Below are 26,839 nucleotides of genomic sequence, written 5' to 3'. Positions count from 1 at the left end.
TGATTTGTGATATCATAAGATCACAGGAAAGTAGGGCTAGAAAGGGACCCTAAACCATCCCAGTCAAGTATCCATTTAACCTGTTCTTGAAAATGTCCAGGGATGACTTCCCTGGGAAGCCCGTTCCAGTGCTTAATTACGCTCATGATTAAAGTTCTTCCTAATCTCCAACCTAAATTTCCTCTGCTGCAGCTTGAGGCTGTTGCTCCTATTCTTGTCCCCTGCAACTACAGAAAGAAGTGCATCTCCATCCTCGTTACATCTCACCCTTTGAGTACTTGAAGACCCACTACAACATTCAGACTGTTTTCTCTTCTCTAGACCTAGTTCTTTCAGCCTTTCCTCAAGCCATATTTCCCAGGCCTCTCATCACATTCAGCGCTCTCCACTGAACTCTCCCCAAACTCTCCACATCACTCATGCTTTATGGGGCTCAAAACTGGACACAAGACTCTAGTTGTGGCCTCACCAGTGCTAAATATAGAAACAAACAAACAAAAAAAATTGCTTCCCTTGATTTGCAAGACACCCGTTAATAAACCCATTATGCTGTTGGCTTACTTTGCATCAAGAGCACAGCATGGGCTCATAACTAGTTAATGGTCCAGTGTAACCCCAGGTCCTTCAAATCATGTCCAATAGCCTTAAAAACTTGTCCTTTATACTCAGGGCTTCAGCTTCTCCTACTCCTTTCCCCTTCTTTCCAAAAATCCTTGAAGATATTTTGTAATACTAGAAATTGCCCTGAGGCTCTAAGAGTTAACATGTCAAGTAGATGAATAAAAACACTTTACACTCGCTCTCCTCAGAGCTACAGTTTATTCTCTAGTAATTCAGGGTTGCATAGCTAAGCTGAGCATAAGGAAATCCGGGACCCCTCTGCCCCCCTCGCTTTGCCCCACTCTCCCACATCAGCAGCACTGCCACAGGCAGAGACAGGGCAGCATGGTGCACCAGGCAGGCAGCGGTGCCTGCCCACATGCCATGCCACTCCGCCGGACTGTGCCCCAGCATTTCTGGGATGTTCATTTTAAATTCACGCTAGCCGGCCAGGACTGGCCTCCAAAATCCAGGACTGTCCCGGCTAAACAGGGACATACGGTCACCCTACGCAGAGTCACATTCTGAGGGTTAACTATTTGCAATTATAGATGCCTTGTTTGAACAAAGATGACATGTTTCTTGCAAGAAACCAAACATTAAAATCTCTCTCAAAACTGAATTCTAGCAAGGAAGGTTGTAAGCTCTTCCAGTGGCCTCATTTATGACGTGTTAGCAAAAGGTGTTCACCCATCTGAAAAATATAGTATTTAAAAAAATGTGATGCAGAAGGATACAAGAGCCTAAATAGTGAAATAAAGAAGAGGTGCATGCTTATTTTGAACTAGACATTCCCTTAAGCAACAAACAGGTTGGCCAGTAAGTTACCAGTGTTTGCCAGTATTACTAGTTTTAAAAGATTAGGACCCATACAGCACGTGTATGTTTCTACAATTCATCAAATGCACAACAAATTAGCATAAAGAACAGAGTACAGCAAAGATGCAACCATATGTTGGGTAAAAACTTATGCAGTAATCTTTGAAAAGAAATGCTCACCTTCATATGAGTGCATTCTATGTTACACAGAGAACACATATGTGGAAATATTCTTGGAGACGTAGCGTAGTAGTCATTCATCATAGAGGGAGTCGGCAGTCTCTTTATTTTCTGTGCGTTAGCTTGTGAAAATACTGGCAGCCAAGATGCTTTCACAACCCCAAAAGGCGACTGAATAGGGCCCTCAGCTTGTGACTGGAAGCTCTTCTGACCTGCAACTGGGCCGCTCTGTGCACTAGACTGATTTATTCCAGATTCATGCTGAATTCTTTCATGCTGGCTTACAGATGCAAGAAGATCAGCTGAAAAGTGTGGCTGGGTTACAGGCGGCATCACAGGCTGGGCCATAGAGGATTGGACAGAAGGCAGACCCACCGACTGGGTCATCGGTGGCATCCCAGGTGGCATCATAGGCGGCATCACGGACTGGGGCATCCGTGGCATCATAGATGGCACGACTGACTGAGCCACGGGGGGCATCATAGGTGGCATCACCTGCTGGGCCATGGGTTTTGGCATTGAGAGCCCTGGTGTCACAGATAACCCCGGAATCTGGCTTGTATTCTCAGCTGAAAAATACGACTGAGTGTTTGATGAATCACTCTGGAAACCAATCTGCTTCATTACATCTTCAACGGGAAACATCTGATTACGTGCAACGTTGGACGGTGGAACGCCAACTTGCTGTGGCTGAAATTCTTTCCGGCTCTCTTCAGTCGGGACTTCAGGATTGTACGTACGCACTTCAAGAGGATCTTCGGTGTACTCATACTTGCTTGCGTGCCCGTACTCAATCACTTTGCTCTTAATAGCTGAACCACTCGTACCACCAACTGGCTCTTTCCCTCTGCTCTGAGAATGTACGTTGGGTAACTGGCGACCCATCTTCCGCATTCGTATATCTCTCAAAATTAGTGGCATATTTTCAGGTGTTAACTGATCATCTGGATAACGGCTGAGCTCCTCCAAATCTTCATTAGATAATCCAAAACTTGCTAAAATACTCGAGGCACTTTCTGTTGTGTAACGACTCTGTACATTTGTATTCTGTGCTGTCATCTGGGACGAACCAGCCTGCTTTTGACCAGTGGTTCCACTCGAATGTGGGCTGTTATCCCAACGGGATGCACGAACTTTTTCCTTTTGCTCTTCCTGCAAATTTGTGTTCTCCTTGACTTGCCTTGGATCAGTTCTATGATGAGTTACCTGAACGTTCGTTCTTTGTGCCGCAGGGTGTTGTAAACCTTCCTGTCCTCCGTATCTTTGTGGAATCCCACAAGGCGTTCCAGGCGCAGGCTCTCTCTGAAGGCCTCCTACTCCACCTCCCCTATACGCTCCTGGACGGTTTGTGCCAGATGGATTAGGTCCTCTTGGCCGAGGAGGCAACGTTCCTCTAGGACCAAACATGGCGATTTTCAGGAACGCCTGATTTAGCAAAGCATAAGGTGGTGCAGAATTGCTTGAGGCAACTGAAGTCAACTGCTGAAGAGCCAACTGCGTCTTAATCTGAGCAAGCTGTAAAGGAGGAGGGCCCAAGAGAAATGGGCTCGCAATGCCAAGGTTCAAGGAATTCACAAGTGGTGCGAAACTTTCCAAGAACAACACAAAGCTGAAAGTTAAAAAACAAATATTAGATTTTTTTTTTAAAACTTTTAAACCACTTTATGCAGTGGATTCTACAGCCAGCGAGCAAAACATTTTAAAAAAAGGGAGAGATCCATAAAGCAGTTGGTTTTATTTGTTTGTTTGTATTATTTCCCAGCATAAAAAAAAAATCTGTATTATATTCAAATTTTAAAAGATCTGCCCCACTCCTAGCTTGGACAAATCTTATTCAAGTGTACTTTACCAGATACAAGATTATCAGGATCATACATGAGACAGAAGGATATCCAACTGATGTACTACTCTCTTCTCAAGAGCATCTTCTAAAAGCTGAATTCTTACTCTTCAAGGATATATCTATTCATCTATCGATAGATAGATAGATATTTTTTTTTCTATTTAATTATTTCAAGTCGCTAGAAGTTGTTTTTTTTTCCCATATCACAATGTGAAATCCATTTTTTTTTTCTGTTAAGAAAACAATTTAATTCCAAAGCTACAGAAAAAACATGAATTACAAAAAGAGAACTTTGCTTATGTAAGGATCAGAAATCTGTCCCACAAGTTAGATGTCAAATTATTTTGTAAGACATGGAATCTAGTACTCAATGAAGTCAAAATGCTCTTATTTGGAAGAAGCTACATGGGTTTTCAGGAATACCAGTGTAGCAGAAAGCCCCCTTTTCTTCTTGCCTGCATTTGCTTTCCCCTCTTTGGATATGTTTCTCCTCTTCTACCTTTTCTTCCTTCTTCTTTCTTTCTCTATAAGGAATTGTGTTTTAAAAAGTTTGTGTATGTGCATTTTGTATCTCCCCTTGCATTTTGGTATTTTTATCTATTTGTGTGCCATGGCATTACTCTTGTAGCTTATATTTTATACTCTTTACCTTTTAACTAAATGCGTTTTAGTTTTAGAAGTTATACACTGTAACAATGTTAGCAAGGACAGGAATCAAACCCCGGCTTCCCTGTATCAGGCGGGCCCCTGAAAGAGGGAGTGAATCAGTGATTGAATGCGTAACACAGTAGCAGGCGGCAATTAACACCTAGGGAAACTGCAGATCAACCAATGGAAGAAACCAATAGAAGATAAATGTAGCAACCGGGAATTCTCTAAACTTCACTGTTCCAGGGCTAGAAGCCCCGGTCTGAGTTAATCAATGCCGAGGACCAACTTTTGGGGCTGAATATCTCCAGATCGACCGCTCTCAGAGCCCTATTCATGACAGCAGTAAATTAATCAAAATTCATCAACGGACTCCCAAACCTGCGCGTACGTGTGAATGACCCCTGGGGCTGACAGATGCCATCCAGTAGCCACCGATGGGGAAGTCCCACAAGGGTCAACGACCCCTGGATTGGGCAAACCTGAAAACTGGGGAGTCACCAAAGTCTGCCAAGGACAGATGAAAAGCAGTGGAAAGTGACCTTCCACGGTGCACTCTTGATCTCTAACTTGACTAGCACCTGACCTGTCCAGCCAGAAGGACCAGCCGGCGACCCCCTTCTGGAGGATAACACCATATTGGAAGAAGCCTCAACTGGCCATCGACAGCAGACTCCAGCGCTTGTAGGATAGGTATATCCGACTCTGGTGCTACATTTGTAGCTCGCTACCTTGTGTGTGTGTGCATGGGGGCCTGCCCCAAGGTTTATGACTTGACTTCATTACAGTGTTTCAATCCACCTAATAAACCAGAATTTTAAGGATCCCGAGTTGGACATCTGCAGCCAACACCAGCATAACTATTCCCAAAACCAAACCACAAAAATTGAAATATTTAAATGGTATAACATGTGTCTATTTGTATTCCACGGTCAGAAAACATCTATTTTTTAGTAACTACAGTCAAAGCGTTGTACTGACTATGTACCAGCACAGATAAAGGTTGCCTGAGTCATCTCAAAATTGCAGCCGTTTACAACTGGAGTAAAAGAAATGAGCAAGACAGTGAAAAGTTTTGTTTTTACAGTAGTCAGGTTTTTATTCAATAGACAAACAAGCAAACTCCACAACACTTCAAATGAAATTTTAAATGAGGGCAGATTAAGGTCAAATGTTGCCCAGATATAAAAAAAAGGAAAAGAAAAAAGCATTTATTAGGGTCAAATGTTGCCCAGATATAAAAAAAGAAAAAAAAAAACATCCTTACAATTTCATTCGCATGGTCCTGATGGTGAAGTCAACACTTTCCGAAGGTCTTTCGACCTGCATTTATTTACAAGAAGATCAACGACTATTTTGTAAAAAAAGCTAGATCAGAGTTCAGCCCCCTATAATAAGCTGTTCTGCTGTTTCATTTTTCCTCCAGCATTTTAAGCTTCAGCAAGCCTTGCTAGAGATTTCTTGCAGAGGACTTGCATTGAAAATACTTCTGAAACATGGCCTGCCCTTTGTACTTTGCAAGCTGGTTCATTAACAGCTTGAAAGCACTTGTTTCACCAAAATAAGGCCACAGTAGGTTTGAAGTTCAAAAGTATCCTGAGTGATTTATGGAAACCAAAATTATTTTTTCTAATAAGTGGAGGTGCCTCTCTTTCATGCCTTAAAAAAATAAATGCTCAGTTTATTTAGTTCCATTGGAAATTTCAGCTCAAATAGGCAAGTGTTTGAGCAAGCTAAAACTGCAAATGGCGGGGAAGGCAGAGTGGAATGGTGCTTTTAATTTATTTTTTAGTAGTTCTGATGCCACTTTTGCAAGGGAGGCAAACAGCTTGATTTCTTTAAGATCAAAAAGAATGAATGATTAATGTTCATATTTTTAGATAAATATGCTATATTAAGAGCTCTGTAACTGTCATTTGGAATGATTTTATTTCAATACTCAGCTCATACTTAAACCAGCCTGTTGAAAACAGTCTAAGAAAATTATTAGCTCCCCAAATGTTAAGATTCAGCTACACCCTTGTCATCACATTGGGGCAGTTTCCCTACAAAGTACCTTTTCCATAAAAATGCCTAGCCAATCTCTCTCCTCCCGCTACAACTAAAAAAAGCTATATTTGGATGGTACGGTACACTAGTCTATGTTGATTTTATAACATTTTAAAGTCAATTATTATGGAGACACTTGTTTTTTTATATTTGTTGGGTTTCTTTTCCCCCCAAAATCTTGGCACTGGGTAAGAAACCCACATGGTGTTAACTTGAAAATGTAACTGGAACCATTTAAGAGAGGCAACAAAGGAGGCAACTCATGGCAGAAATGTTGTCAAAGGCTGCCTTAGAGCTGATTTGTAGGTTTTTCACACACTTCTACACAAGTCATCTCACTTTGGTTTTCCAAAGACCTCGGTCCAGGAAAGAATCCAAGACTACGGAGGCAACATTTTCTAGTGTTTACACCACAAGACACAGACCGCTGACTCTTGAGCTCCAGTTCCAGTTGTACTGATGGCTTCTTTCAGAAACTCCATCAAGTCACTTATCTTCTTTTTGCCTCAATTTACCCTTTTGTAAATCAAAGACAATACATTGTTCATTGGAGAGGAGTGGATAAGCCTGAAGGTACACAGAATCAGCTCCCGCTGTTCATAAAGAGGAGTAAACCGACTAGAAAAAGGAAAAGGGATGCTTCAGGATGGAAGTGAAGCACCACAAGGATGAGGGAGGAATACTTCCTCCAAAACGTAGCAAAATTACAAGACTGGCCGTGCAAATATTTTGGCGGATGGAAACAGAAAGCTTTACTTGCTTCCAAAAATCAGGTCTGGGCGCTCTGTTCACAGCAAGATGCACTGAAACGAACCGCTTACTCTAGTATGTTTGACGGGTGTCACTTTTCACTATTAAGCTTTTTAGAAAATGTATTGTATGCAGTATTAGAAGTTCAAAATAAGATGCATGTTTGAATACAACTTTCAAACCCAGCACTACAGCAATCCCATGTTGGGTATACTTGGCTTACTGCATAAGAAGACCTCACTGTATTTATACTCCCTTATTTCAACCTATTATATACTACCATTCTGGAATAATTCATCCTTCCATAGCCCTTTAGCTCAAAGCTCCCGATTCATTACTATTACTCTGGTTAAAGAAAAAAAAACAGCGTCTTTAAAAGAGCCCATTTATTCTATGCTAATTTTATTTCTCCAAATGCTGATACCAACCCAGTCATCAACCAGAAGTGACAAAAAATGACATCATTCCCCTACAAAGCAACTGCCTAAGCTTAAATATGGTTAGCTGGAGATTTGCCCAGCTGTAGCTCACAGATATACAAACAATCTATTCAAAATCTGCTAGAACTAGATCCATTTTTTTTTTAAGTTTAAAAAAACCCCTGCAAGTAGGATGCCACTGTATCCACCAGTACCGCCAACCAAAAAAAACCCAAAACAAGCAACCCAGGACAGTGTACCAGAACTGACCCAGAAGAAACAGAAGACATTCAAATCAGCAACTTTCAATACCTCCTGGTTAACCAATGTAACACCATGCTACAGCAAGCAGAATTACCCAGCAAAGGTGATGCTTAGTCTCCAATAGTACAGGAAAAAATGCAACTCAGGAAAACAAATGTGACTGGCCCCGGGTGGGGGTTGTGGGTATGTGGATGTGTGTGCCCCCCCGCCTTCTTACTGAACCTGCCCGGAGGGCTGCCTGGCACCCTTGGGCTCCACACTTCAGGCTCAGAGCAGGTTGGGACCACCTGGGAGCTCCAGTATGAGCCACCTCCAGGCCCACAGGTCCGCCGTGCATCCTCAGTCCAGGCCCCAGGGGAGCGGCAGCAATGGTGCCCTGCACCCCCACTGGGGCAGCTGCTGCCACCAGGCAGGGGCACAATTCCCATGAAGCCAGCTCCTGCAGCCCCCAGCCCAGCGCTACTGCTACAGCGCCAGGCAGAGCTGCCGCTCGCCTCCCCGTGCCACCCAGGCTCCTGCCAGGACCTGCACAGAGCTGCCAGACCTGCCAGGTCCTGGCAGGAGGCCCAGGCAGTAGGGCTAGGTGCAGCTCAGGCTCCATCAGCACCGGTCTGAGGCCAGGTGTGCAGCATGGTGCAAGCCAGGGGCTGCGGGAGGTGGCTCAGTGCAAGTCCTGCCCCTGCCTGCTGGCAGCAGATACCTCCATGGGGGCGCACGGCCACCATCGCTGCCACTCCCTGGGGGGCTCAGACCAGGGATGTGCAGGGACCTGCAGGCCCAGAGACAGCTCATGCCGGAGCTCCCAGGTGGTCCCGACCTGGCTCAAGCCCGAGCCGTGGAGCCCAAGGGTGACAGGCAGCGCTGCCTTCCCCGAACCCCCAGCCCTGCCAGCCCACTTGCTCAGGGCCCTGGATGGGGGTTGTGCGTGGGTGCACCACCCCACTCCCTGTGGAGCTGCTTGGAGCCTGCTTCTGGAGGCAGTGTGACGGCAGCGGGGCAGGGCCGCCTGGGTGCAAGATCCAAAACCATGTGTGCGATTAACACATTAAAAAAATTAATGTGTTAATTGGCTCTTGCATTTATTGTGCACGTTAACTGCAGTTAACTGACAGCCCTAGTTCTCATCAGGTCCTAATAAGAGCCCAGACTCAGAAGTGGCAGAAATAGCTTATTTTACTTCCTGAATGTATTGGTGGCATCTCTGCTTAAAGATTCCCTGACTGGCACACTACACCTCAACAGCCAGACCAACAGAAACATATAATCAAAGACATCACAAAGAGCTAATAAATCTAGCAATGTTAGGTCTTTCACAAAGACATGGCAAAGGCGGCCATCTGAAAGATTTAGCAGCTCAAAGAGACACTTCCTAGATATAAATGGAAGAATAAAAATGAACTTGGTCCTCTCCATTTCCTGCAAACAATTTCCGTTATTTTTTGTCTTCTAGCCTAAGTTTTTTAGTGCAGGGACAGTTTCACTGTGCGTCTTTTAAAGCGTAAACCAATCTCATTGTGGAGGCTCAATTAAAAGTAAAAAGGAGGAAGAGCATTTGAGATAAAAGTCCCATGGATAGGATGGCATACCTGGCTTCTCAAGAAGTTAGGCACTATCCTTGGAAAAAAAAATTGTGACACCAATCCATCTCTATAAATAAAATGTTGAAGACATGCACAAACCTACTAGCCCATCAGGCTAGTGTGGTTAAGGCATTCCAGTTTCTGTAGCCACTGGCACAATGAAATGATGAGAATAGCACCATCGCCGTATTTAGACCAATAGTTTACAGCCTGTGGTCCGCAGACCTCTGGGGGTCTGCAGACTATAAGGGATTCGCTAAAGATGACTATGATAATTGAAAAGCACGTGAACACCCACACTCACCATTCAAAGAGGTCCGCACCTCCATTTGACATTTCCAAAGGGGTCTGCAAATTTAAAAAGTTGAAAACCACTGGCCTAGACCAAATGATAAATGGTAGTTGGCCATCAGCACTGATATAAAGCAACACACAAGCTTGTGCCTCTGTAGCCAGAGCAAGATACCTTACTACTGTGCCCCATCAACTGAAAATACCTGGATATGATGCTTAATAAAACAACACTGGAGGCACGAGAGAAGACGTTTCCAGTGAGCCATAGGGGTCACTACCACATTGTGGAAAAGAGCTGTGGCGAACATAAATTTTACAACAAACCTAAAAATGAAGCTAGCTGGTCAAAGAAAGTTTTCTGTCTCAAAGCTCTGTAAGCATGTAGTATAGAGGGAGGCAAAACGGCAGATCTGGCCGGTGGCTGGACTCCATTTCCCAGCAGCCCCTGCCCACACTCTGGCCAGCTTCCATGGACAGTGCGGGGCCAGGGTTTCCATGCAGACTGGCCCCAGTGGTGCTGGCAGAGCATGCAGCTGGATGAGGAGCCGTTCCAGGGACGGGATCTTGTGGTGGTGACAGCGTGGGCCAGAGCTGGGGCAAAGCCACAATCTACTGCCTGCACATGTCTGCCCAGGGAGTGCGGGCAGATCTCAGCTCCTCCCTGGCTCCACCCCATGCTGCAAGATCCCAGCCCCAGAGCAGTTCCTCACCCAGCCGTGGGCTCTGCCAGCACCACTGGGGCTGGTCTCCATGGTGACACTGACCCCGTTGTCACAGTCCTGCCACTCCCGGGGTCCCCAGGGAAACCAACAGGAGTGAAGCAGGCAAGGCCTGCTGGGAAATGGAGTTGGCTGCAGGCCCAATCCAGCCCACCGGCTAGAATTTACCCATCCCGATGTAGTACATCAGAATTGTTGTCCAAATCTAAATAGCTCTTCCACCTTGTAGCAGCGGGAGCATAGTGTTCTGCTTACCCAAAATTCCTCTAGTTTCAAACGGACCCTACGGCTTTCTCCATTTCTTTATCTGAAATTATATTGTACCATTAGCGTGCTGTTGAACAGCTGCCATGTTACTGAAACACAGCAGTACATGAGGTAGAACAAGCGTTATGACTTATGCACAGATCCATAAAAACACTTTAGGATCCAAGACACAACTTAAGTGGCAGGTTGTACTGCTCACCACGTATTCACCCCAAAATCATTTCTTATCCTATTCAAATTATTATGCAAAGTCATCCCTCCATATGCAGAATTAGAAGATTTGGAGGAGGAAATAGCGATATGCCAGCTGTAATTTATTTGTACTCAGAGAAGAATTTTTTTAAGTACAAAAAGGTGATACAAAATGAAACTACAGCCTGTATTTGAATTAGTGGAAAATAAAACCACGACCAGCTCAGTGGACTACCAGACAACAATATTTAGACCTCAAATTTTAATTTTCACTATATAAAGGAGAAAGGTTTTTAAATAGAAAAGGTTTATGGGGGGGGGGGGGTGTCTTGTTTGCTCTTTGTAATTTTACCATCTATGTAGAGGCAAGAGAACAATAAAAGGACACTAGTTTGACTGTTGAAACTATGTAAAAAGCAATTAAAAAATATTCAGTGAGTAACAATAAAGAGCAGAGACATGTAGTCATGGAATAGGGCTCCAGAGAATCAAAACCCATAAATAGGGCAGAGAACATAATATTAAGTGTCATGTAAAAATAAAGCTGTTCACAGGCATTCAGCCACATGAGAGTCGCACAGTGGTGTTAGTAGGGGATGCAAACTGGGGGCACACAACCACCTTGCAGCCCCCCCCCCACCCCTTCCTGAACAGCAATTTGGATCTTAGACTCTCAAGATTAAGAATCTGAGATTCTATCAACTGAGCAGAAAACAAGCTGAAATCCAGCTGTTTTTGCAGCGCCTTAGTCTACTGCCTGAACTTGACACTTAAAGCTGAACTAGTCTAGCCATGAAGCATGTAACAAACTCTACAGCTAACCTAGAGTCTTCTCCCCTTAGTAGGGACCAACAGTATTCATGCCTACTGGTCCACTATAGGAAGATGAAAGAATTGACACACAGGTCCTATCACTTAGGACCTACACTTCAGTAATAATCTTTCGGCATAAACAAGTTGACTGCAATAGAAATGACCATCAAATTCAGTATTATACAAAGGCTATGCAACTATAACAGCCTGCAAATGAAGTAAAAAAAGACACGTCTGGAAGCAAGCAAAGAACATGAACAACCCTCCGGTTATGAGACAAATTAATAAGTTGTGAAAAGTGAAGCGACAAATGAATTGACGTTTGATACGTACATTCCTGAAAATGTACCAGAGGCAGAACGTTCCTCTAGGAGCGGGAAGCGCAGGACCAGCCACCAGGACACTGAACGCTAAACCCCAGGTGCCACTTGTACTTCTGCTTTCACATTTCCCCACAGATGTTTCACACCAAGACCAGAAATTGTCAGAAAAAACTAAATAAGATCCCTATCACTCTACGTAGGGAAGGCACTACTTATGTTTCAAGAATTATTTATTATAGAAGGGGGCCAACTTTTCTGTATTCCAGGAAAAGACTTAAGTGATTAAGTGATGTCAAACTCCCAATTTGAAAAATTATTAAACAGTTACAATATTAAGAAGATTGCAAAAGAAGGGTATTTCCTAATGCCGGAGCTCAAAACAAATGCTTTTAACTGGAAGTGCACTTGGCTTGAAGTTAAAATTAGTCAAAAGATTAAGCCACGTATTTATTTAAATACATAGACTTACAGTTCAAAACTGCAAACAGCCAGCAGCTAAGAAAAGAAGTATCTATTATTAATAGATGCTTAATTAATATCAGCTAATGTTAATTATCAATATCACTGCATTGCATAATATAATTAGTATGAATGATGACTATTAGTACTGATAATATTAGTTTTTATTAATACACACAAATGCCCATCCTAAGTTACTTGTGTTTTTTAGAAAGGTTTCTTGCTCTTTCTGAAATGCAAACAGAGCCTCGTACAAACTTAGTAACATTTCTTATTCAAAATCTTTTGATGAGGTTCTGTTTCAACTGTTGCTGAAGTTCTTCTCTCTAATTTTGTTCAGCCTGTGTAAAATAATTCATTAGTAAGTAGTAAAAGGCAAAAAGCTTTGAAATACCTTTAAAACACTTGTTAGCCTTTTTTTTTCCCCCCTTTGGATCCATTCAGAGAAGGCCCAAACCTTGTAAACTATTCCTTTTGCAATTTGTCTACCCACAGAGTAAGTGGGAAGAAGAAGAGGCAATGGCAACACTGATACTTTCCCCTTGCATAGTTTTTTATTTTAATAAAAAAAATACAAGACTACAACATTTGGCAGATAAATATTTTAATTTGCTGGCACAGTGATACAAATACAGTCATCCCTTCATGGTCCCACAACAGATTTTCAATCCAAGATTTTAAATTTGAATCATTAGAAGACTAAATGCCAAAAAAGGAGGAGGCCAAGCCCAAAACTGAATACATAAGTTTGACTGCATGCTTCTTTTCCCTTCTGAAACAGGATGGATATAACTCTTGAAATACGTTTACAGGAGATTTTTATTTATATTTTGAAGTTATTAACATTATAATCTATTAAAATAAATGTAGACATAATAAAAATATTCAAATGCTATAATGCCTGTATTGAAGCTTTAAGGGAAGTCCAAACAGCTGACCTGGTAGAAATTATTGACTAAGTAGCAAAAGCCAGGTTTGAATCTGCTGTCTCGAACCAGTTTTAGACAGCAATAACTCTTTCTACAGCTGCAAAGAGTATTTGTTTTAATATCAGTTTATTCAACAAGTTCAGACCAATTATAAGTTCATTCAGAGCTGAGAAACTAAATGGGAGCAGGAAACTTTCTTCCCCACTTCCAATCTATGAAGAAAATGAAGTGTGAGAATGAGATTTCTTAACTCATTAAATCTTGAAAATCACAACCAGAAAAAAACCCATACAATTAATTACGAAGAGCAATTTGTTTAATGCTTTGCTAAATTACATAAAAAAATCTGTATTCAGCACATTTAAGGTAGTCTTAAATGATGAAAACAGTTTGAAACGCTGCTTTTGCGCATTTAATCACATTTTAATTCCTATCTAAAGGCAGCATAAACGGCAAGAAAAATAAATCACCACCTAGTAATAAAATGAAAGATGCGTTTCTGGCTAACACAAAAAGTAAGACTTCAGGACCAGATTAAGCTACATTAAACAGGCTGCACAGAACACTGACTACTGCATTTACTTGATTAGGAGATGAGGTTCCCCCCCCCCACCCCCCATTTGCCATGCGGGGGGAAAGTCCCTTGCCTTAGGGCTAAGGGGGGGGGGGGGGGAGGCAGCAGGAGCTGCCCTGGCACTCTAGCCCCAACCAGGGGTTGGACTGGGGCTGGAGCCTGCCCCTCGCCCCATTGCCTCTACACTCCCTGCCACTCCTCCCCCACAAACCCCAGCCCCCCCTCCCCATACCACTATCTCCCCCACTCCCACCACACTCCTTATTTTTGCTCCAGGCCCACAGGCTCAGTGTCCCTACTGCAGCCCAGGTCAAGGAGCATGGCTCCAGCCCAATCCTGTAGTAGCGGCACGGAGCTGGTACTGCTGTTCCAGCCCAGCCTGGTTGCAGCAGGCTGCTGGAGGTAGGGGGGTAAGTGTGTGTGTGGGGGTAGGACAGACAGCAGGGGGCAAGATGCCTGCCCCGCCACCTCCACACTGCCAGCCCTACCACCTGCCCCTCTCATCACCTCTCCCCCACCACCTGCAGTAGTGGGGATGGATTAATTTAAGACCTTCCTCCAATAACCAGATCCCATACATAATTATAGTGAATTTATACATTTTTTATGTGTAGAACAAAATTATTTCATAGACTTCATAAACCTTAAGGCTGGAAGGGACCTCATGAGATCATCAGGTCCAGCCCTCTGCCCAAAAAGAGTCAGCTGGAGTCGCATGATCCCAGCAAGGTAAGCACCAGGGCATTTCTTGAATGTATCCAGGGTATTATTGGGGGGGGGGGGGTCGCCTTACATTCAGGACCGTCTTGTATGCGAGTAAATACGGTAACATCATCTCATTACCTCCTCCTACCCCTTGTTAATCTGTTTGTGCCTTTTACTTAAGAGCGCCATTGTTGTGCATCAGGGACAGTCTTGTTCTGTTCTACGCTTGTGCCGCGTCTAGCGCGACGCGGCTCACCAGGAGCTCTTAGATGCTACAAACATCAAAATAATTGAAATGATTACGGCTCCTTTTCATTACTAACTGTAGCGTACGATTTTGCTGCAAAGCGACATGTCGGCAGGCTTACCATCCAGAAAACATTAACCTTTGGGGGAAATAACCAAGAAAAGCACACAGGGAAAGCAAGGTTTCGTAGATTTCTAGGGCAAGGAGGGACCTATTAGATCGAGTCCGACCCCCTGCTCCGGGCAGGAAAGAGCCCTGGGGTCGAGTAACCCCAGTCAGGTGCTCGTCTAATCTCCTTGTGAGCACCTCCCAGGTAGGGGAAAGCACCACCTCCCTTGGAAGCCCAGTCCATGCTTTGGCAATAGATTAAACTCTTTAAACCTTTTCGCAGGCCGCATCCCCAATTAGCTCAAGGAGGGTCTGCAGCACCACCTCCAGACCTTGCCCTCTGCCTCCTGTTCCCTGCCCCCGCTTTCTGCTGCTCTGCTTCCCGCGCTACCCGTTGTCTCCCCAATCGAGGGCATGACCCTTGCAACACCAATGCCACCAGTTCAAACCGTTAAGTCTCGGATCGGACGCGACGCCCCCAAGACGGGGTGCATCACACCCACACAGAGCAGGGGGGTGGGCTGGAGACCCCCAGGCAGGGCTGCGATGCCTAGTGATGCTAGTGGCACCTGCAGGGTGGCCCAGGGCAGGTGGGGAAGGGCACGTGGCAGCCCAAGGGGCGGGGCGAGGTTAGCTCCGCCCCCTCTCGCCGCCATCTTGCGCGTCGCCTCGGCCGCCGCAGCCCCTTGGGGAGCAGGGAGGCCCCGCGATGAGGGGAGGTGGGGGGGGGGTGGAGGACGCCGCCGCTCCCCGCCCGGCGCCGGCCCCGCGCGAGTCCCCTACCTCCGGAGGGAGCCGCGGAGCCGGTTCACTCCCCGGCCTGGCCCGGGCCGGCCTCGCGCTCCGCCGTTTCCCCCCGCCGGCGCGTAGCCCGGGTCCGGTAATGGCGGCCTGTCACCGCGCATGCGCAAGCACACAACGGAGGAAGGCACACAACGGAGAAAGCCCCCCCCTATCCGTGCACTTGCGCAGTTGGGTTGAGCGAAGCCGGCCTGGGGTGGGGAGGCGTGGCACGCGCATGCGCCTGCTCATAGCCACCCACAACATTCGCACGCGCTTACCGCTTACAGCCCTAACCCCGCCATCTGTGCGCATGCGCGCTGATGAGTGCGAGTGCGCAGGTGCCAGTGGTGTTACACCCCCCCCCCATCTGCTCCCAGAGCATGCTGGGATAGTACTCCTAGATTATAAAAGCAGAGGGGCAGGGGTGGGCTGTGCAGTAGGTGCTTGGTTTGGTTGGGTGGGGTGTAGTAGTGTTGTTACCCTTTGGTGCATTGTTTTACTGTGTTCATCTCAGAGCTGCTTTCTTGTTCTGTTCTGGTTTCTTTCTCTTGCTGGCTTTTCTCACTAGGCCAGCCTGTCCCCAATTTCTGATAGCTGAGGCATGCTGCTGCATGAAACCTGTCAACACACATCACTGACACATGAATGCATGCATGTGCACCCAAATATATGCATGTACACTTGAATGCATGCATGTGTGCACAAATATACACAAGCACTGATGCATAGACATACCTTTGTGCAGAGAAACATAATATGTATACTTATATAAATACATGTAGGCACCCCGACTGGTTTTCTTGCATACGTACTGGCCTCTGGATGCTTTATCGCTCCAACCAGGAAGAGCACAGGCCATCGGCAGACCCTGCGTCAGCCTGGCGAAGGCTGGACCCGAAAGCTTGTACCCAAAAGCTTGCAAAGAAGAATTTTTCCAACTATTTGAGTTGGTTTAATAAAAGATACCGAGTTTAGCCAAAGAACCTTGTCTGTATGTGCATACACATCTCTCTCTCTCTCTTTATAGAAAGATATATAGATATATAGAAAGATCTGTAGATATCTATAGAAATCTATTGATATATACAGATATAGATATATAAATATACACATATAGAATCATAGGAAATAAAGGTTTCAAGGGCCCTCAAGGTCATCTCTTCCAACCCCCTTACATACATGTATATAAGTATGTGCATGTGTGTATGTGAATATGTATATACATAAATGTGTATATATAATTTGTATATATGTATACTTATATGTATACATATCTGTATATTTGTGTGTATCTGCACTCATTGCAGTCATTGTTATAGTAATATAGTAATTATATATGTCTTATAGAGTTGTAGCAGAAAGCCCCCTTTTCCTCTTGCCTGCATTTGCTCTCCCCTCTTTGGATATGTTTCTCTTTTTCTACCTTTTCTTCTCTTCCTCTCTCTTTCACTTTAAGATGAGGAATTGTGTTTTAAAATTTGTGTGTGCATTTTGTATCTCCCCTTGTATTTTGGTATTTTTATCTATTTGTGTGCCATAGCATTTGTAGCTTGTATTTTATACTCCTCACCTTCAACTTGCAACTAAATGTGTTTTCGTTTCATAAGTAACATTGTAACAATGTTAACAAGGGCAGGAATCAAACTGTCCTTCCCTGTATCAGGCTGGCCCCTGAAAGAGCGAGTGAATCAGTGATTGAATGTGTAACACTGTAGCAGCAGACAGCAATTAACACCTGGGACATTGCAGATCAACCAAGGGAAGAACTCAATAGAAGACAATGCAGCAACTGGGAAATCTCTAAACCTCACTGATCAAGGGCTAGAAGCCCTGGCCTGAGTTAATCATCGCCAGGGACCAACTTTTGGGATGAATATCTCCAAATCGACCACTCCCAGAGCCCTATTCAAAATTCATCAACGGACTCCCAAACCTGCACGTACATGCGGACGACCCCTGGGCTGACAGAAGCCGTTCCGTAGCCGCCGAGTGGGGGGGAGTCCCACGAGGGTCAACGACCCCTGGATTGGGCAAACCTGAAAACTGGGGAGTCACCAAAGTCTGCCAGGGACAGATAAAAGGCAGTGAAAAGTGACCCTCAGTGGTGCCCTCTTGATCTCCAACTCAACCAGACCTGTCCAGCCAGAAGGACCAGCCGGCAACCCTCTTCTGGAGGATAACACCACGCTGAAAGAAGCCTCGACTGGCCATCGACGGCAGACTCCAGCGCTTGTAGGATAGGTATACCTGACTCTGTAGCTTGCTACTGTGTGTGTGTATGTGTGTGCATGTGTGTGTGTGTGGGGACCATCCCCAAGGTTTATGATTTAACTCATTACAGTGTTTCAATCCGCCTAATAAACCAGAATTTTAAGGATCCTGAGTTGGACATTTGTAGCCAACAGAGTAAGTGTGTGTGTGTGCGTGTACACACACACATGGATGGATCTGGGGGCAAAAGTGGAATAGTGCACTTCTACCCCACTTTGATTTCTGGTCCACCCAGTGTATAAAACAAACTGCCTGGCAGTAGTAGCAGCATTTCTATTGATGAAGCAGTAAGGGAGTCCTTTGACTTTGTATCTTAGTTTAAACTACCTGATTCCTTCCTAACTCTTCATTCCACAGGTGTGTACACACACACACACACACACACACAGTCACATACACACACCCCTTTAAGATTTTGAAAAGGCGGGTGCAGGTGGTACGATGCATCCTCACATATAGCACAACGTATTTTACTTCTGGTGGAAATAAACTAGAAGCTTTACTAATAAGGTAGGTAGCCTAGGGTTGTATTATTCCATTTAAGATCAGAGCAAGAACAAATATAACTTAACTGGAATGTGCATTCATCAGCTGTCTCATACATTTGCTATATCAAACACAACAAACTAGGCAAAACTAATCCAAAAATGTTGTTCCTTTAGTTCTGTTGTCATTAGAACTGAATGCACCTCTCTCCAGATTCATGGAACAAAATCAAGCCTCCTTGAGCATCTTGACACTGCATCCAAGGGATCAGTTAAAGTTATTTCCACACCTGAATCAATGTTTTCAGCTAAAGTTAAAAATAGCCTACAGGGCTGTGAAATAGGAGCTACATTAAGAGGAGCAGCTCACAGACAGCAGAAATGCAAAAGAAAAAGTTGATTAGTGGAACAGTAAGACTATTAGAAAAGGAGAGAGGGTTGTTAACACCTGTGGAATGAAGAGTCAGGAAGGAATCAGGTAGATTACGAGATACGAAGTCAGACGACTCCCTTACTGCTGCCTCAGTAGAAATGCTGCTACCACAGCCAGGCTATTTGTTTTAAACTTTGGGTGAAGCAGAAATCAAATGGGGTGCAAGTGCACCACTGCGCACCCCCCCACCTCCGATCTGCCTCTGTGTGCATGTATACTATGTGTGCATATGTGTTTGTACACACACACACACATATATATGTATACGCACACATATAATTACTATATAAGATGATAGATAGATAGCTAGATAGATAGATAGATAGATAGATAGATAGATAGATAGATAGATAGACAGACACTATATTATTATAACAATGAGTGCACTTCACTTTCACGTGGTCTTACAACAAAGACATCACTCCCTCTGCCAGGCAGACCCCACCACCATTTCCCTCTCTCCCCACCCTGCCAAGGTGCCCATGCAGACATGTATAAGCTGTGCCACAAGTCTTGGCCACAATTGTTCTGCACAGGGATGTATCACCACAGATTATGAATGCTGTATAGAGTGACTAGCCTCGGTAATTCTGATGGGAAAACATAATGTGTGTTAAAATGTACAAACATATGAATGTTTAAAGTGAAGGAAGGAAGGAATCATTTTGCATGGCACGCTTCCATTGTGCTCGGGACGCTACGGCATAACCCTTTGGGAATCACTGCACTAGGTCTTACCCATCCTCTTATGGCCTTGAGGGAGCAGAACTGAAGAGCTGCTCCCTGTTATTTTCTGCTTGTACCCAGAAGCCGCTTTGGAGGCTCTTGCCTTCAAATAAAATGGAAAGCATGCAGGCATCTAATTGCTTTGGATACAGCATGGAGAAGGATACAGGGTCTCTCTCTGACTCCCCGCTGCACTCTGCTTCAGAGACTCATACTGTTGGACTGCAAGAGCATAAATAAAGGCAGCTTTTGAGAGCCGTCACGTGCTTTTCTGAAAGTACCCTCCTGTTTGCCAGGATCCAACCACACATTTGGCAGTAAGCCCTATTCCTTCACCGTGCCAAAGGCCATAACCGAATCATACACTGCCTGCAGGAGTGGGCTGACTTCCTCAAACCACAGCCCCCACCAGACTGTAGAGCATCTCCAAATGCTATCCTCAGCACAACAGCCTGCTGGCAATGGGGATCAATGACCCTCTTCTACTGGTCTAGGCTTCCAATGTGGGAATAGCTGGCACTGTGCTGGTGAACAGGTTGCAGCACAGGACTGATTTATCAAGCACAGACCCTCCGGCTACCCCACCCCACTGTAGCACTGCCGAAGACACGTGAGCCCAGGGTGCTCTGGTGTAGCACCAAGTACCTTGCAGACCTGCCTAAAATGGGTCGAGTGGGTGCAAGCCTGTCTGGCAAGTCTGGACTTACATAGAAGAAGCAGGCTGGCCTTTGGCTGGCCTCAGATCCCAGCTGTTTCATTCCCTCTGTAGGAGACAGCGCAGACCTCCCATCACAATCCTCTTGTTTATAGGAGCAGGGCTGACCACTCCCTGAAACTAGAAGGAGAGTATAACTCTGGAAAATTTGAGCTCCCAAACTGGTTCTTGGTGCCAGATCCTTGCTGAGAGCACAATAAGTCCTGAAATACTGTCCTATAGAGACTGCAGCTACCCCTCCCTCCTTCCCCATCCAGTTCTATTAGGAAACACCTCTGATTATTTGGGGATGTGGGAGCAGGAGCTCCCAAACTCCTAGAGCAAATGCCTCAGACTTTTAGCACAAAATCTAGCCAGTGGCCTTTGCTGGTAGAGTCCTTTTTTAGGCTAGTCTTAATGCTGTATGGAGATTCGAAACCCCTTTGGGAAATTGTTCCTAAACAGAAAACTTCAGCACTATTCTTGGAAGATGATTACATTACTTAAAGTTATCTGGGCCTGGCGTTTCATAGGAGGAATGTGAGACAAGGGCTCTGCTCACATTCAAACCTTCACGTGGGGTCCTCACCCAATTCCTCTTGACAGTGCGTGATGCTCTCCTGACAGCTCTTATTAGAAGCACCTGGAGAGAAGGAGGGACACACAGATTTCAAGTGGGAACAAGATGGGGCTGAAGGAAACGTATCCTCGAAGGACCAAATCCTGCTTGCTGTCGTCACTCCCACTGAAATCAGTGGAAGCATACATGAGAGAGAGGCAAGAAGGATTTGGCTGCACTTCTACTGGGATACAAGACAAGAAGATGTGCTAATTACACTGGGAACATGGATACGCACGTTATAAGTGATTAAATGTGGGAGAGAGAAATACCAGCATCTGGGTCTAGGAAGGGGTTTTGGAAGAGCTGGGAAGTATAGACAGAGTTATGACAGCTTAATTTAAACCACAAAAAGTAGCTGCTTTGACACAGCTCCTTTGTATATCTGTAAGCTGCTTTGGTAAGCAGATTGCCTACGTGATCCCACCCAGCTCCGAGGCCGGATCACAACTGTGCAGTGAGGGAGGTGTCGTCCCCGTGAGGACCCCGTGCAGCATCTGGGGCAGGGACCCGCAAGAAAAATGAGCACAGTGCAGACTACAGTAGGCCTTGAGCTGCTTAATGATGGGCTGGTATAGAGTGATTTGTATCTGCTTCCCCATAGTTTTGCTAAGATAGGAACAGGAAAAGGAAAGATTCAGGTGAGACAATGTCACAAGGTGCGAAACCATTTTAGAGAACCGAAGTAAAACGTGTGGAACAAAACTGGGGTTAAGGTTAATAAAAGGTCGTCTCGGGGACATTTGGCAGTTCGGTGATAGACAAAGTTAATTTTAGACACTTTATATAGGAAGAAGAATAGCCTTGTAAATATAAATCAGAGTAGCACCTATTGGGAACACTTTTATATTTTATTTTTACCTTATTTCATAGCCCTTTTTGGTATTTTAGCCAAGCCAAAGAGTATAAAAATCTGGCTTCATCTCACAATCTTTGCTCTTCAGCCGTGAACTAGTGCCCTTGCTGAATAGCCCATCTGCAGATGAGCTAAGATAGGAGCATTTTAAAACTTAATTTGAAATCTAGGTTAAAAAGTCCTTTCTCTACCGGACTAGTCACCTGTTAGAGGCTTTTTTAAGATCTAGGACTTAGAAATTTAAAAATGTAACTGCTTTTAGATATTGCTAGGATTGTTACGCCTTGAGATAAATGCGCACGCTGTCAATGTTAATCAGATGTCGGATGAGCCTTGCGTGTACTGTTTAGTCATTTATCTCCTCTCTATTTTGTTACTGAATTTGCTCTTATGAATGGAGGGGTTTTTATGGGGTGAGTATTTAATTTTGGTGGAATTGGCTCTTTGAACCTTTCTTGGCCCGTCTGAGGGTCAACAATGATCTCATAAGTCAGGCAACCAGATGCCAGGGGAGGGAGCTCGATTCTGTCCCTAATGAAGCTGGGCACAAGCCATGCAATGCAAACTTTCTGTGCACGGTCACTGCTTGTACACACCTTGTTTTCCTTGTGCTTTGCCTTGACACTCTAGCAACTGTGGTCTGCAAAGGGGTTAATGACTTGTACCTGCAATCAGTGGTGCTTTGCAGGGGCACAGCCTCCTGCTGAGAAAAACAAATGTTTTGGCAGCCCGATCAGCCCTGCGAGCTTGCAAACTCCAACACCATCTGTCCAGTCGAGGACCTTATGTCCCTTTATCAGCCACCAAAGAACCCGTGCCAAATATCTTTGTCACAAGATGAAGCGCAGTCTCCTCCAACTATGAAGGATGACAATGCCAACTATGAGAAACCGAGTCCTAGGTCACTCCAACTGGGCACCCAAAATTAGATGCCTTTGATCTTAATCTGTCAGGCTCAGTTTGGCAGATGTAAAATGGGTATTATTCCTTCCCTTCACAGGAAGAAAGATCTGACTGAGCCAAAGGCCTTAAAGCACACCAGTATCTTAGCCGTGGGAGTGATGTGGCCAGCACAGTGAGGTGATGAAAATAAAAATATGAATGTCTGTGAAGCACCTGGACGCTGCAGTAATGAGCACCATAGAGAAGCCGGTGATGAAAAGAAGCCCGTAAGGCCTGGGCCACCCGTTGAACAAGACAGAGAAACTCAAATACTGATTAGCAACTCATTAGAGGGATCACTCTTCTTTCTTTGCACTGGATGAATCAAGATCCCATGACATTTTAGCTGCTAAACCTTCTCAAGCCTCTACTGAGCATATGAGAACCGCAATGCTTTCAAAGGCTAAATTTGGGTTGATTCTCATGGGAACAGCAAAAAAACCCAAACCCATACCTGACAATTAGGCCACCTAACTATCACATTTCAAGTCCCTGCTCCGCATCATGGGGGTGCTAGAGCTGTCCAATAAAAAGCATGACGATTGTTTTAATGCTAAAAAAGAACGTATTTTTTCCTAGCTTCATATTTGGAAATGGCTCAACTCAAGGCTGAGAATTAAAAAACAAAAAAAAAAAGAAGAAAGAAAGAAACAGCTTGAGGGAGACCCATGGCATGTAAAATACAGCCGAACCATTAAAATTGGACCGGTTTATAAGCCAATGGGTCAAGCAATCTAATAACAGATGGTGCTACCAGCCCTGACTATAATAGCATGCGACACTATTACTGATGCTGACTCCCAATATTTCCAAAAGAGTGTCTCAGTAATCCTTTAGTGATTAACTGTCACCATCACCACCCCTCCAGGCCACGTTAATGCCACTTCCCATCAAATGCAAATGCCTAGAACATGTCTTGAAATACAACGCTCCCTGCAGCATCACAGAGCCTGCTATGAAAATATCTCAGAGGATTAACCCGACAGCTAAGTCCTAGTTGGTCCCCTGAGGCCTTGGCTCCAAAGGGGGTGCTCCTGAAGAATATGCCCTGACATTCATGCCCTGTTGTCCCTTTGCTACTGGGGCGCAGGGTGGAAACTTGTCACATCGGGTGTAAGGGGGTACGTCGCTGGAGCCCAACAAATAACGGAGGGGAACGAGCAGCCATTCGTATCACTTGGTCCGAGATGGTTTGGGGCTTTACAGATTGTCACCCGCACCATAACCAGCGCCCCAAAGCTAACGGGCAGCCCATGCAGTAGGGAAACATTTGCAAGGCAGGGCATTGAGCAGGTCCTGTAAAATAAATGTCAGCAACAGGGTCTGGAAAAAGCTGATGTGGGGGGCGGAGGGGGGGATTATTTTGCACCAGGAAGCGTGACTTCACCGAGCACCGTTTTAGTTCTGGAGACAGCACACTCAGCTGGCTCACGAGTTTTCAGTGATTCCCACAGCACTGGCACAGTTATTGTCACAAGCACCCCCGTTATTCAGAGCCTAGTTCAGTATCTGCTTTCGACTGGATTGAGTCGAACTGGATTCGACAAAGGGATGCTTACACGGTAAATTGTGGGGTTGAGACGTTGTCCTTTAAGCCTGTACGAGGGTTGGGCATGCTTGTTACGTGCCCCCCCCCGAGACAACTCTTGCTCTCCACGTGTGTGTGGTTGCATCTGTCAGCTCGGACCAGACCCTGATGTGGATGTAACCAGTTGGCATTGCTCCGTCTGGGCCATATCCCACTCATAATCTATGGCTGAGCTCCTGATGAGCTCAAGGGGTGGAGAAGGACCAACCTACGCACAGCCCAGCAAGTTACCCATGAGATTCATTCTCTTCCCGCCCGATGCCGTTGTGGGAAAGCTGTGTGCTGTTGTTGTCCTCTTGCGCAGTGCCTCATCTCTCTGGATCTCTCTCCCCCATTAGGCAAAGCGCCTACCGCCTCCCTCGGAGCCCTAAATATGACTTGGAGACATAAGGAAGTGTACCACTATACCCAAAAAGTGTGGCTGTCTCTATCCCAACCTTATTGTTGATCCAGCTAGCCACAACATCTCTTGCCTTCTGCAAATCTGGACCATCACAGAACTTTACCTTGGCACCACCACATATCACCTTGGCACCGTCCTTTCACTTTAACCACCGCACAGCTCTTTCTATGCCCCTTTTTTCCTCTGTGTATAAAATCTCACACCTGGAAAAGACATCCAGGGCCATCTCAGGCTGCAGTATCCCAACCCCGTCCCAGACAGATGTCCATGCAGCCTCTGCTCGGGAAGGAGGCTGCAGCTTCCCTCGGCAGCTGGTTGCGCTGTTCTGCTGGTCCGGCTGCGAGGAATGTATTTTTCTGATTGAATCTCAATGTGCTTTGCTGTGTTTTAAAGCCATTGCTTCGTGTCCTGCCTTCTGCAGCAGGGGGATCAGTTGTTCTCCCTCTTCTTTATGGCAGCCTTTCAACTATGTGAAAGCTGCTATCATGACTTAATTGCCTTTTCCCCAAACTAGACACGCCTCGTTCTCTCGACCTTTCCTTGCACAGCTGCATTCCAACCCCTTCCGCAGCTTCGGGATCCTTTCCAGTTTCTCGACATCCTCCTTCACATGCAGAGCCCAGACAGCACTGCTTTGGAGGCCTGAACAGTGCTGAGGAGAGCGGTACTGTCACTTCCCATGTCTTGGGGCCTTGTTACACGATAATTTTAGGTGGCTTCTGGAGCTCTTCGCTCCCAGACTGGTTGCACATTAACACCTTTTAAGTGGCTTGAAGCACTCGTTACTCAGCTTAACGAGTACAGCAGAGCAGAACCGGGAGCAGAGCCAGTCCGAAGGGCAGTAAGCAGCAGAAGGACTGTAGCACTTGCCCTATCATAGCTCCTAGTCCTGCCCTGGTTCAGCAAGCCTCTAGTTGGCAAATCCCAGCTGTGCAGGTGAGGGGCAGTCAGAGCAGGTTTTCTGCCTTATTGTGTGACTGCTCCACTAAGCTGAACAACACTAAGCTGATTAAGGTTTGTTCAGCTTACAGGATAAGGTCTGGCAAGGCCCTTACAGACAAGATTTCTGTTAATGCAACTCAAAGCAGCCTTTGCTTTTTGGTACCTGCGCTGCATTGCATTGCTTTTCCTCCCCCAGGTACAGCACCTTGCACTTGCCTTTGTTGAATTTCCTTTGGTTGTCTAGTGCCCTATTTTCCAGACTATCAAGATCCTTCTAAATCAGGGGCAGGCAAAGTACGGCCTGCAGGCTAAATCTGGCCTGCCAAGGGATTTTGTCTGGCCTGCAGCAGGTCTTTCAGTCCTGTCTGGCCCAGGCGTGGGGATCAACCTGGGCTGTGGCATGTGCAGCTGGTCCCACCACTCTTGGGTGCACAGGGGCTGGACTCGTTTCCCGGCAGCCCTGGTGGTGGCGGCTTCTTCCGGCTGCCCTGCTACCCGGGCACCCCAGACCATTTGCCCTGCACCCACCGCTGGGGGTGGGACCTGAGCAGACAGGGCACACAGCCGGGCAGCTGGGATGGGGCCAAGGCCAGGTGAGAAGCAGCATCCAGGAGCAGGGCAGGTGGAATCTGCTCCCCACATGCCCCTGCCCATGGAATTGGCACCCCTCACAGGGGCATGTGGGGAATGGATCGTGGCTCTGTCCTGGGCTGTCATGGATCTGAGATCCCAGCCTCACCCACTTATCCCACTCCAGGATGCTGCTCCTCGCCCACCCGCGGCCTCATCCCCGCTGCCCGGCCCAGCACGGAGCTGTGCCACTTAGCGAGTTCTGGTGAGCTGCTGTTGCATGGTGAGGAACAAGTTATTACCCACTCTGGGTCTAAATTTTACTCCTATCCGTGAGTTGCAAGGGTTCCTTAGAGTGATCTCTTTTATTGGACCAAACATATAGTTGGGATAGAGCTTAGGCAAGCTTTTGAATGCAGATAGGTCCAGTGGAGAAATGGACTCAGCCCTGTTTAGCCTCAGACGCAGTACTGTATGCACTTCTGCACTCTGCATTTGAAGGAGGATGTCAAGGAACTGGAAAGGATCCGGAAGATAGCAACAGAGATGCTGAAGGGGCTGGGATGCAATTGTGCGAGGACAGTCTTGCATCCAAAAGCCTGGCTAACACTATCCTGACTATACAGTTGGTCCAATAAAACATATCAACCCAAAAAATCCTTGTCTCTTGCATACTTTTTGGACCATCAGGTCTACCTATCGCTCTTACGCTGCCACTCCTATCCACCAAAGTGTTTACAGCCCT

At 45.7% G+C, this 26,839-nt stretch overlaps 1 protein-coding gene across 4 annotated transcripts in view; it reads right to left on the bottom strand.

Annotated features, from left to right (window-relative positions):
- Positions 1 to 26,839, bottom strand: part of ZNF638 (zinc finger protein 638) — a 109,349-nt gene that overhangs the window by 62,267 nt on the left and 20,243 nt on the right. For 2 of the 4 annotated variants that reach the window (XM_059721410.1, XM_059721409.1), the window contains exon 2: positions 1,600 to 3,208. In XM_059721410.1, the coding sequence (XP_059577393.1) occupies positions 1,600 to 3,208 (1,609 nt within the window). Of the gene's footprint in view, positions 1 to 1,599; positions 3,209 to 15,565; positions 15,703 to 26,839 lie in introns of those variants that run through there. The other 2 variants (XM_014597106.3, XM_059721411.1) reach the window with 2 other exon arrangements.

The sequence above is a fragment of the Alligator mississippiensis genome, chromosome 2, assembly GCF_030867095.1.
Source record: "Alligator mississippiensis isolate rAllMis1 chromosome 2, rAllMis1, whole genome shotgun sequence".
Classification (NCBI taxonomy): domain Eukaryota; kingdom Metazoa; phylum Chordata; order Crocodylia; family Alligatoridae; genus Alligator; species Alligator mississippiensis.
This window is presented reverse-complemented; position numbering and strand designations above follow the sequence as displayed.